Source organism: Coffea arabica, chromosome 4e, assembly GCF_036785885.1.
Source record: "Coffea arabica cultivar ET-39 chromosome 4e, Coffea Arabica ET-39 HiFi, whole genome shotgun sequence".
Classification (NCBI taxonomy): Eukaryota; Viridiplantae; Streptophyta; class Magnoliopsida; order Gentianales; family Rubiaceae; genus Coffea; species Coffea arabica.
Genome location: NC_092317.1, coordinates 5245147 through 5257873, shown reverse-complemented (window position 1 = coordinate 5257873; position 12727 = coordinate 5245147). Strand labels below are relative to the sequence as shown.

Sequence of the window (12727 nt, the reverse complement as noted above, 5' to 3'; positions counted from 1 at the left end):
GATGCTACTGCTTCTTTTTTCTTTTGGTCGCGTTGTGCCGATGAGAAAGGTTTAATCTAGTAGCTAAAGTTAAAATTTTAAACGTAAAAGATCTTAACTTCATAACTCTAATCCCTTCTCCGTTTCTAAAATCCCATCCTCCCCTAATTTTTATTTAAAAAAAAAAAAAGAAAGAAAAAAAGAAAATGAGTTGTGGATAGTCGTACAAACTACAAGACGGATAACCAAGTGCGTCCCATAGATTATTGATACTGAGCGGAGCAGCAAAGTGGTAATGCTAGTGATCTCAATATTGGAAAAGAAGAACGCGAGGTATTGGGGAGAATGTTTTCCACTATTAATGTGTTAAAATTCATCCTGGAAAAAGGGGAAATCTCCGACCGCATTAGTACTTTGAAATTCCATGATCAATTGGAGGAGAAATATAAGGTGTAATTGCAATTTTATTTGCACACAATCAGAATTCACGCGGGATTACAAAGTGGGAAACAGCATCTTGGCCAAGAAAATGAATGCACGATAAACTCTGAATTACTTCTATTATCAGTTGAGTAACTTGAGTTCATCCAGCCAACAAACATCTCAATCTGGGGGCAAGAATGGGGGAGACCAGAGGTACTAAACCATGCTGACATTAATCAGAGTTCTACATTCTGCACTGTGATTAGCCTTGAAGAACTAAACCAGATAATTAATGTGATCCTCTAGGGAGATTTTTGCTCCAGTTGGCATATGAATGTCTCCGTTATCCAAAATCAGCCAAGATATAATCAACCAGAAGACACGAAAAAAGGGGACAAATTTGAAGCCTTGAATTCATGCAGCATGAAGCCTGTGCTTGTGAGTGAGTATGAAAGTTATAAACCTCATACATGATTCTGTGTCCAATGAAAATCCTGAATTAACGAGGCACCATCACCATACATTAAGAAACAAACTATCCATAATTGATAATTATACTTCAACAAACATTTACTAATTCTCTTTCTAATTCATCAAGAAACAAGATCTAATCAGAATCGGTGTCAGTCTCTTGATCATCACTCTCCTCACCATCCACTCGTGGCTGGTTCGGCAATTCCTTTATCAGCTCCTCATCTATCTCATCAGTCTTCCCTGATAACTTCCTCCTCAATATTGCTTCAAAAACTGATGCAAATGCCTCTTCATCCCCGCCATACAACTTCTCTATCTGCTGTTTCAGCTCTGAAACACAAAAACACACGCAAACACAAAGACCCCACATTTAATCCCCGATATTGTTTCATATTTTTTTCCCCAAAGTCAATCAATCAATTTGAGAACAAATCATAGGATAAAAGCATGTATCAAAAATCTATTTCCACCTTCAACCCTCCAAAATCTTTAGCAGCCAGCTTTCTTACAGAATGAATGGTTAATGTTGAAAACTCACCATTTACTAACTTCATCACTGACCCTAATATCAAAATCAAATTCTTATAACATAGTATCAAACAATTGAACACCAAAAAAAAAAAAAAGAAGAGTAAGAAAGTCCCTCCTTTTCATCACTTAATCCACGAGAAATTTAACTAATTCACCTTCTATTTTCACAATTTCTTGAATATAAGGTACCAAATTGGTGGAGCTGAAACTTCAATTCTATAAAACACTTACCTTGGTTGCTGAGTTTGTCTGCATCATCACTGCCCTGGGATGGGCCCAAATTTGAGTCAGACGGCTTAGAAGCTTCCGACGAGAAAAGCCTGTTGTAGTTCAAGGCAGATAAAGAAGAGAAAGTAGAGCAGACGGGTGAGGAGAAATGAAGAAGGTTTGGTGCAGAAGTGGAACGGAAAGGGAGAACAAGATTGGCAGCGTACGACGAGATGTTTCTAGCAAGAAATCGATTCATGGTTCCAATTTCCCTCTGTAGTTTTGCGGGGGTTTTAGAAGGGGTTTTGATTTTTGTAGTTGTCCTCTTGGGTTTTATTTGTCCTGGTTTTTAACTTTTATTTTAATTATTAATTATTTTTATTTTTATTTTCACATTTTTTTGGGGCGAAGAATGAGAATAAAAATAAACATATTTAAATAAAAATGAGCGTATTTAAAACTTTGTAATTCCAATTTAGGAAAAAATAAGGAAAGAAGAATTATTGCTGTTGGCCAAAATTGCCTCATTGCTACATTTTCACCATGCCACCTAAGTTGTAAAATTAGATAACTGAAACCTGCAACGTAATAAATTGCAAACAGTTCTTCTTTTTTTTTTTTTAAGAAAAATTGCAAACAGTTCTTAATACTTTTTCCCACTGCTTTCACTTTGGTGGGTTGAGAACAAGTTTAAAGAAATTTAGTAGGCTTACAAAGCCCATGGCCCAATCTCAACATGGAGCTCACCCCTGAAGTTTATCAAGAACAGTTTATAAGTATCATGAATAGTTTTAAGACCTGCGCCAGTGCATTGGAAATTAGTAGGCTTTCGCCACGAGTGTTGATAAAAGTGTACAAGGGATTTGGTTTGTTTGCCATATGGTAAAATCCCTTTAGATTAGTAGGACAGCATCCATTGATTCGCCCCTACTTTGACACGGATTGATGACTTCCAAGGTTCTGCCTTTGTCAATATTGGAAAGAAAAAGGCAAAAACAAAAAGAGTCAAATTATACGCTGCTTCTTCTAAATTCATACAGGTGCATAATGCATCTATCTAATTCGATAGTGGTTCAATTTCCATCGATTTCTCTGGACCCTGTTAGGCATCTCCTCTTCTAATGTAAATTAGAATAGGAGTAGGAGTAGGAATAAATTAAACTAGATATTACCGTCTGATTAAAAAAAATTGCCCCATGCACTTGAAATAAAATGATGAACAGATATTTCATCCAAATATTTGGGCTAAATAGTATGTCTTGTTTTCACTTTTAACACTACTACTCTTTCCCTTCTTAATTTCTCTCATCTCCTAGAAAACCATGAAGAGATTCATGAAAAGCAAGACTAATTCCCTCGTGATTTGACAACAGAGACCTGCCAAATTAAGTATACAACTGTCATCGTTAATTCAGTGATGAAATCTCTTGCAACCTTTTATTACTTCTTTTCTTCACGTTCATTAGAAAACAAAAGAGAGACTAATCAGAAATATGCACATAACAGTCCATTCTTCTAAACACATACAGATTATATTAAAAGTATGGTTGCATATGTATATATCCTTGAACTCGATCAGGGTCAGCTGAGGCAGGTGGCTTGGCAATATTGGACTTATTCAACCAATCTACAGTAGGTGCAAAGTGCCAATTTCTATACCTTCTGCAGAAGAAACATAAGGGATATAGTCTACCCTTTTGGACGTATGGACTCTACAGTTAGTCAATAATTGCCTCTTCACTCTTTCAGACTACTTCAGAGCCTTGCGAGCTTGGTAAGAGTTGGTCACTTGCCTTTTTGTCTTTGCCTTTACATGATGTATGAGAAGATTACTTTACACTTTGGATGTACCTAAAGAAAAAATTTTGGTTATGAATTGATTTGCTGATAGGGGTGGCAAATGACGATTGATGGAGTTGAAGAAAATTTCTAAACTGGGTTCTGCTAAAATAGTATTATAAAGTTCAAACTTCAAACAGTAATTTGTAAAGAAGAACAAAGATGGGTACAAAAAGTAAAGAATACATCTTTTCTTTAAATTTTTGACATTTAAGGAGGCGACAGTTTGAAAATCTATCGGTTCAACCACTGCGTTTCGTTAAACAAAGCATACCCAAAGTCATATTACATTCACTAGGCAAAGCCAAGATATGCTAAGAAATTATTCTTCCAACCGCTGCGTTTCATTCGAGGGATGCTGATATTGACATCGCCGGATGTGGTTTTATTTCTAGGATTAATTTAATACGATAAAAAAATACAAAATTGAATTTATCTTTATAAGCAAATATGAGTAATATTTCATCTCTTAAGAATTAGTACAGAACTCGTTTGGAGTTGCGACAGTACTCTCACAATGGAACTTTTAATAAAAGTACTTATTAAATATTTAAGTATTTTTAAGCATACTGTATGGAGATATAGTTCAATAAGTACTTATTGTATTGAATAGCGTGTGATTTGAAAATTTTTAAATGTATTTATCTCATTATTTAGTTTATAATATAAGATTAAATAATTAAATTTAATATTTTATTTTTTTAAATCACAAAAGCTGCTCTAAAAGAATGCTTTTAACATCAAAAATTCTATTTCTAATTTTATGGGATAAAATTCACCAAACGTTTTAAAAATACTTTTAATAATTAAAAGTACTTTTTATCAAAAACACCGCAACCCCGAACGAAGCTAAAAGGGATACAGTTGTGTGGAACCGAAATGTTATTATCATTATCATCAGGAACGGTGCTCTTTTTTGGAAAAGATGACCTTTTTTTCTAATCACACGTAGTCTACAGAAGGTAGACACATTAAAATTAATTATGACACATCAAGCGGTCGAATTCGATCATTCCATTGCTAGCCAAATTGAATGGATTGAGCCGAAGAGCCAGCAGTCACATTTGAATGCATCATCTATCATGAATTTGATACAACTGTAATATCACATGAAACCCTGTCATGATTATCACCCACAGTCTCACCTCTCACTGTTGTATTAGTTAGCATCATAAGCAATGAAGAGACGTTCTAATAAAGTTTCCTAATGGGTTAGAAATTCACCTCCAAAATCCAAATTCCACTGATATTCCTATGATGATCCTTAATTAATGGATTCTTTTTTTATATATGTATAGAAAAGATCATTTCATTTAAACAAATCTGCTATTGATTTCAAATCTATTTGTATTAGTGTCATATTTGTTTGATGTATTTTTTGTCATCGATTCTTGAATTTACGATTTGGAAAGATGCTGACATCTATCTTCTCAGTATGTTAGTAATCCACCTAATTGCTAGCAAAAACGGTGGAACAAACTACATAGCATAGCATAGAGTGAAAAGAATACCGATAACTGTGATAGAAAACTTCTACGCGAGCTTTCTTTCTAAGAACTTCTCTTCCAAGGTAACTATCAGACGGGCTCACAGCTTAGATTAGCATGCATGTCTCTTCTAATCTTCTACTTAAGTATAATTATTCCTAACAAATCCAAAAGCAGTTGTCCTTTCTAAGCTAATCGCGACGAAGAATAGTAGTATAAGATAACACAGTGCTCGATTAATTTTTTACAGCTATGGTGTTGACAAGTTAGAAAAAGAAGAAGGGAAAAAAAAAACATTTTTGGGAGCAGTGAAAATATGATTATTGTCATCACCAAAATAAAAAAAAGAATGGTCAAAAAGCACCAATAATGGTTAACTCCGTCAGCTTTGCTACCAAATGAAAAGTACCAATCAGCTTCTCTTCTTTTTGTAGTTTCACATTTGTCAATAAAATCACTTTCACTTTCACTTTCACCGTTTGGTTGTTTTCTTTGTCAAAAGTTTAAAAAAAGATTTCGGTTGTGTTTAGATTGCATTTTTCGTCATTTTTCAAGGAAAAATTACTGTAACGATTTGATATATGTGAGAGAAAAAGGTGATAGGGAAATGTGATTACGAAAAACGACAATATTTTTCGACGAAAACAAGTAATCCAAGCATGGCCGAAGAGTTTCAAACCAATCTATAACCAAAACAATGCAAATAAAAGGGTCTTAAAAATCCCCCACCTTTTTTTTTTTTTGGGCTACAAAATTTTCTTCTACGGAACAAAAGATGTGAAGCGTGTGGGATACCTCGATCTTGGATTTTCTATCACATAATGAGAAGCTTTGCTTTGATGAAAGACAGAATACACACTAGAAAAAGTGCCAGGCAACAATTTGGGAAATATCTTTGCAAGTGAGTTAGAGGGTACTAAATCAGAAAGAAGTGTAATTATTTTGAAAGTGAACTGAGACATGTATAATCTTCTTGTTTCTAATAAGCATAACTTTATTCCTTCTGCTAACGTAAAGCAATGGATAAAGAACAATAATTACAGGGTCGGGTTCTTAATCCCTAAAACAATAATGCATGGGATGGGAGTATCAGTAGTATCAGTTTTGTTTTTGTGGAGGTAACTTGCACACTTCTCTTTCGGATTTTTGTGTGTCCCCTTTGTGCCACTCAACATTATGCAAAAGAATGTCTTAAGAAACTTTTTTGTCTATTTTATGAATGAGGAAAAAAAGAAGGCAATGCCTTGGATACTAGTACTTGTCTAATTAGCTTTACAGGCATAAATAAACGAATTTAAATGGCTCCATCCAAATTAATGAATCCAACATGATCAATAATGTTTTGAGCCCCATTTTCTTATTATTGCTTTGCCGGTTCTTTATTGTACGTACACTAGAAGAATAAATGAAAGAAGGCCATCCTTCCCTCTACCCAATTATGTAGTGTTTTTTTTTTTTGGTCCTTTTCAAGAATAAATGAATTCAAGTGTGTTTGGATAGGAATTATCTGCTAAAAAATTATTACGTGCATCATAAATACATTTTTCAACACAATTTTTTTAATCTTTTCAATCATCTTTTTACTTCATGTACATCATATCGCAAAAAATGTTATAGAAATTATTCACTCATAAATACATTTTCCCTATCTAGGTACACTAAATGATCAATGTTTCATATTTATTCACTCAAAGACATCACTCAATTTTGGATCAAAGTACAAAAAGTCAGAAGTACGGTCTAAGCTGCAATATGACTGGTCATGGCACAAACCTAAAGTACAATGTCGCCATGCATGAGAAAATAATAATATATGTCCGACTTCCACCGTTAGAAGCCTCAACATTAGGGCAAGTTCTTTCTGCAACTAAAGTTGCACCTTAGTTCTACACGTTTTTGAACTTTACTTTTCACATAATTATAGTAAAAAAGAAAAAAAAAATCTCAAAATTGCATTTACATGTTGCACTAACGCGTATGAGAAGAAAGTTTTGTGGTCCAAACTAAAGATGCATCACCTTTAATTACTAGTACTTCATACTTACGACCGCATCAATTGAAAGAAAAAGAAATTTACATCAATCATCATTATCTTCTTTCCACCAAAAACACAAGTTTGAGTTTGTTTGGATAGTGAGATGTACATGACTAAACCTGCATTTCTCTAAAGTCTCAAGGGAGGAAGATTTTGGCGTTGTTTGGCAAGCAAGTTTTTGGTCAAGTTTATCTGCTACAAGTTTTTTAATAACTTTAACCACGGTAACCTTAAAAACTTCTTAAAAATTTTAAACTATACACTTCAAAATATTAAAAAATTTACATACTTCAAAACATTTTTCTACAACTTCTACAATAAGTTACAGTAAAATTTCAGACAAACATAAAAAAAATTCAATTGTCAAACAGGGCTTTGTGTTGAAACATTCTTGTCCATAATGGAAAATAATTCACTTTACTAGTAAAATTTTACTGCTCACATATCACCGTCATTTGATAAAAGTAGGAAATAGCCAGTAGTATAGAGCAGTGGGCATGAAGGAAAATTGGAGTGATGTATCATGTTCATGTATGAACAATTGGCAACAATCCCATCAATGCATTCCAACCATCATTTAATGTACTCTTATCTGGCAGCAAGGTCCTCAAATACGACTAAAGGCAAAAAGAGCTGGAATTACTCAGAAGAATGACAGTCCAAAGACTACGCAGGAGTCATGGCCTCATTGGACCCTCCCTTTCTGCTTGTTTGATGCTTTCCATTGAAGACATCCCAAGAGTCAATACAGACTTTCCTCGCATGATTAAATCTGTTCTTTCCCTAACAAACTGCGAGGATGATATCATGGTGCATTAAGTACTTACCCTTGTCATGATTGTTGACTCTTCTTCTTCCTCATGTGACAAAAGATGCGAATTTGCAGCAGGCTCTCCTCCCAACTGAGACAGTCTAATGGATTTTATCAAACACATTAATTATCGTGTGCTCTTAATCCAATTAGCTAGAATTGATCATCGTTTAACATTCAGTTCGATTATTCAGGTTCCAAGTTTAAGTTCAAATGCACCTAGATGGGGTTGACTTGTCGGGAAAAAGGAAGAAACTTCAAAATTTAAATCACAAGGAACAAGAGAATTACTTGGTACATGTATGGTATGGAAAAGAGACAGAATCCAAATAAAGAGGAGGGAGGGATACAGGTCTTTATCATTTTGTTAAAGTGTAGTATTTTCCTTCTAATTTAAATCATTAAGCTATATGCTAAAGCAAAAGCAAATTTCTAGTAAAAAAATAGACGTACATTGCAGGAATTCAGACCTAAGGACCTAAGGACTGCAGCCTGCCTGCAGGCCTCTCACCTCTGCAGCCATATATGGCCACTATTTAAGTCGTTCAGTCGCCCACACTGCCAACAAGAAGACAAAACTGAGCCCACTTATGACGTTTCCAATCTATAAAGAAAAGAAATGTGCTCATCCTTCTCTGCACCTTTACCAAATTCAACTCTAATCAAATAAAGAGAAATCCCATATCTCCAAACAAATTCCAATTCTTTACTCCACCTCCCCATCCCACTACTGTCTTCAAATCTCTTTTCCCGTATTCCCTCCTGCTTCTAATTCCATTCCTCCTCCACTATTTGAGCATCCATTTTTCTTGCTTTCTCATCTCACAAACTTCTCACTTTCTACTGCAGCTCATTCCCTTTAACATTTCTCCTCTTTCTCACGCACAAACGCCCTTTCAAATCACGCACGCTACACGCATTCGAGAAACAGGCTCCTATTGGGGGGGAGAGATATAAAATTTTTTCTGTTCTTTCAATTTCTTCATCAAAACAAAAGTGGCCCTCTTCCTCTGTCTCTATCTAGAGATCATTTCAAACTGGTGTGCTGTCTATCCTTTTCTTCCTCCCTACACAGCCATGCCAATGGTGATACCAGAAAGTTCAGCAATTGGCGATACCGGTAGATATAGAAGATCAAGAAACCTTAACTTCAGCCAAAATCAACACCAACCCATCTCAGAAACAGATCCAATCCCTTCACTTGTCGACTCAAATCGCTCAAAATCAACCATTTCCTCTCTACTTTTCCCCACCAATGACCATCACACATCAGCCTCTCATAAAAAGAAGAACTTTTCATCAGGAACTTTCAGGGGATTGGGCTGTACTGCATCATCACAAGTCTCAGTTCCTGCTGTTATCAGAACATCAGCTGATTGGGACCCCAAGAAAGTCAAGAAGAAAAAGCAGAAGAGCAAGAAAAACAAGGACCACAGTTCTTCAGCAGCTGCAGCTGCAGCTGTCGTTTTGGGCGGAACAAATATTAATTCAACGGCATCTTTGACTAATACTAACACCAGCAATAGTAATCATAATAATAATAATAATAACAACAACAATACCAATCCTTTATCATTATCATTATCTTCGAGTTGTGTGGCTGTACCTGATGTTTGGTGTGGCCCTGGAATGGGGTTAACCACTGATGCTGCTTCTGTGGATTGTGTTGTTTCAAGAAGGCCTGTATCTGGGAGAGGAAAAGTTGATGTTGAAAAGACGAGCCATAGGGAGGTAATCTTTGGCTTCTGTGGCAAATTGCCTTATTCTTCTTGTTTTCTTTCTGAAAAGAAATTGTATCCAAGATAGCACTTTTGTTTGCTTAGGAATTGGGCTTGTGCATTTTTTGTTTCCATTTGCTGCTTCGTTTGGTCTTGGTTTGTGATAATACGTGGTTCCCATGTTTTATTTGTACTTTGTTTATGTGCCTTGACATGTCTTTGTCAAGGATGATAGCTAAACTCTGGGATTTGTTTAAGAAAAATTGAATCTTGGGAGGATTAGTTAATTAGTTTGAAGAGGCATTTTTTCCGGCCCTCCATTCGGGCTGAGTAATTGTTTCCACTGGTCTGTTTTTGGATGGCTAGGTTATTTTTCTTTCAATTTCTTATGTTGTAGGAGTCTGTAATTTTAGGCCATTTGAATTATTTCAGAAAGATAGCTTTTCATGTCGTGTGGTAATCACCTTACTATGTACTCTATATTGCTTTTGCAATCTGCACCAACGAGTTAGTCAATGTTTAGTTTTGCATCTAAATTTTTAATTTATGGCTACTGCATTTTTCCACTTGATGGTCTTTCCCCTCATTGCAGTTGTCAAATATTCCTTATTCACTGTCAATCTTTGGATTCCTTTTTCGTGGCTTGTACCTTTAGTTTCCTTCCTTCTCGTGGGACCTTACTGTTTTGAGTGGTTTGGAATTTGTAATGGACTTTCTTTCTTTTGTATTCTTGAACTGACTCTGCTTTTTGCCAGCGTCCTTCATATTCTGTAAGGAGGATGGTGACCCCTGAGGAGATCCCTTTTCTTGATTCTGATGCTACATTTTCCATCCCACGCTCTCGGTTAGATGCATTTGGATCGAGGCATCATCGCCATGCTCGGCATGGTTTCCCAGAAGGGCTTGCTGAGGTTTGTCTATGCTTTGTTTCCTTGCTTAGTCTTTTCCGTGTTGAGCACAAAATCTGTTTTAATGCTTCCCTCAATATCTTGCACCATGACATTTCAACTCTGAAGCAGATCAAATTCCATTTGGATAGAGAGGCCTTACTGACTGATCCTTGAGGTTGCATGCTTCTGCAGTCTTGATTAGCGTTCTTGCATATAATGCCTCTACCGTTACCATCTATACTTGGCACATCGCTTGCCCGTGAGGAATTTATTCATTAGTGCGATAAAGCTATATACACTTTTACTACAGGACTTCTGATATGCAAGGTTGCAGAGGACAACCTTACTTTGGATTAGAGCCACTGAGCATGTGAATGTCAAAATGTCACACTTCAGGCAAAGCTCTATGAGCCCATTATCGTTTTGGCATCGTAGGTTAGGTTGTCCACCATGACTGCAGTTGCCAAATCCTCTGAGATGTGTAGTTTTGGCATTATTGCAATAATGCAGTCTTGCCACTTAAAAATCAAGTCCAAGAGTTGAAAACTAGTGAATCCTAAGATGGAAAAAATGCTTCAATATGTTTTTCCCTCGAAGCTTCTACTGCAAGCTATGTAGATAAAATGGCAAAAAGCTTTCTCCTTGCAATTAAATCATTATTTGAAGACAGTATACATTGAAGAATCCTAATCCACAGAAAGCGCAAAATCATACCCAATTACTATATAATAGATGAATGGTTTCTGTACAACACTCAGGCTCCTTTCCTATTCTCTATGTAAATAGTGCAACTTGTTTTGTGATGTGTCACGTTAACTTGCACAAAAGAACCTATGGTCCAATTATCATTATTATTTTGCAATTATTCTCCCTACAATCCCTTATATTTTGTCTGTCATTCCTTTTGACATTTGGAAACGTTAGAATTAGCAAAATTCATGTACAGTTTTTGGCATAACCAGTCCATACATGGAATTCAATAAAATTCTAGAATAATTTAAACCATGATATGTAGGATTGGTCCAAAATTGACTAGTTGAGAACCACAATTCAATCGAGGAGACTGGGAATCCTTTTGGTTACTTACCTTTATATGATCTAAAAGAGGTAAAAACTTGCCTACACCAAGGTTCATGATATGGCCCGCAACTCTTGTAAGCTGCCACACGATTAATTAGTCATGTGGGTCCCCTTGCTTAATTCTACGCTTCTGATTAAAAGTTTGAGTGTATCATTTAATTGTATGAGATTCCAAAAAGAAAGGATGGTATTTGATAGGTGGTAGAATTAATGTTGGATTTGATTCCATAAATATAGATGTCACAAGTTCTATGGGATGCTGTTTCTTGAAAAAGTCGTGTCCCTGTATGCAATAAATTCGAAGTTCTAAGTTTAACACGCAAATCATCAGCTAGTTTTATAGTCTCTGTTGAGTGTACGAGTAATAGCTGAAGTCTAAATGTCTAAATACAGATTGTGATGCTACAAAGTAATCTTCTGATGGGAGGAAGATCAGAAGGTGCAGATCGATTTAGGGATTGGAGACTTGATATTGATAGTATGTCGTACGAGGTGAGAGAGTTTATCATGAATATTGCGCTTGTTTTGATTGGTTTTGCTTTCACTTTTATATAGCATCTGACACATATACAATCTTGGCCCGGGATAAACAGGAATTGCTGGAACTTGGTGATAGAATTGGGTATGTAAGCACAGGATTGAGAGAAGATGATATAACTCATTGTCTGAGGAGAACGAGAAACCCTGTTACGGATAATTTGCGGTCCAGTTTGATCATAGAAGTGGAAAAGAAGTGCAGTGTCTGTCAGGTTTGTTTTGCAAAAATATTGTTACCGTAGTTCTTGATTTTGAGTTTCATCCATCGGCTGCTTCTTTGTTTATTTTCGTAAATTTTGCTTCTGTGTTTCTTGTATAGGAGGAATATGATGCTGATGATGAGATGGGCAAGCTGAACTGCGGACATCAATTTCACATTCAATGCATAAAGAAGTGGCTTACCCAAAAAAATGCCTGTCCTATTTGTAAGACTGAGGCTGTTTCACGTGGTTAGATTAGATGAAGCTTGCAGACGGTTAATGTTTTCATTGTATAGAATTCATTATGTTGAAAATCAAAGTTATTCTTTGAGGTGGTATCTCAATTCTATATGCTCAGCGAATTGATGAGCTTTTTGTTTTCAGCAACCTCATCATCATGTAAGATTGTGGTTATGAAATTCAGAGAGCATGACTTGAGCTTTCAATAGTCTTGCATTACAAATGTTATAAATTTTCTTCCATATGCCTCCAAAACTCGGTGTTTTAGATGGACAT

At 35.8% G+C, this 12727-nt stretch overlaps 2 protein-coding genes across 2 annotated transcripts; one reads left to right on the top strand and one right to left on the bottom strand.

Annotated features, from left to right (window-relative positions):
• Positions 1–792: 792 nt before the first annotated feature.
• Positions 793–1932, bottom strand: LOC113743010 (uncharacterized). Its single transcript, XM_027271066.2, has 2 exons — positions 1639–1932; positions 793–1206 (listed from the first exon to the last, which is right to left on the bottom strand). The coding sequence occupies exons 1-2, from the start codon at positions 1871–1873 to the stop codon at positions 1010–1012; spliced, it is 432 nt and encodes a 143-aa protein (XP_027126867.1). The 5' UTR covers positions 1874–1932; the 3' UTR covers positions 793–1009.
• A 6486-nt stretch (positions 1933–8418) lies between these two features.
• On the top strand, positions 8419–12657 carry LOC140005960 (uncharacterized). Its single transcript, XM_072047352.1, has 5 exons — positions 8419–9517; positions 10260–10415; positions 11868–11966; positions 12068–12223; positions 12331–12657. The coding sequence occupies exons 1-5, from the start codon at positions 8864–8866 to the stop codon at positions 12463–12465; spliced, it is 1200 nt and encodes a 399-aa protein (XP_071903453.1). The 5' UTR covers positions 8419–8863; the 3' UTR covers positions 12466–12657.
• Positions 12658–12727: the final 70 nt, after the last annotated feature.

Bases quoted from the DNA above. Each gene is read 5' to 3' on its own strand.
- LOC113743010 (XM_027271066.2), bottom strand. From the start codon at position 1,873: ATGAATCGATTTCTTGCTAGAAACATCTCGTCGTACGCTGCCAATCTT. The intron at 1,207-1,638 runs GTAAGTGTTTTA...TTTGTGTTTCAG, and splicing joins AGACAAACTCAGCAACCAAG to AGCTGAAACAGCAGATAGAG.
- LOC140005960 (XM_072047352.1), top strand. From the start codon at position 8,864: ATGCCAATGGTGATACCAGAAAGTTCAGCAATTGGCGATACCGGTAGA. The intron at 9,518-10,259 runs GTAATCTTTGGC...GCTTTTTGCCAG, and splicing joins AAAAGACGAGCCATAGGGAG to CGTCCTTCATATTCTGTAAG. The intron at 12,224-12,330 runs GTTTGTTTTGCA...TTTCTTGTATAG, and splicing joins AGAAGTGCAGTGTCTGTCAG to GAGGAATATGATGCTGATGA.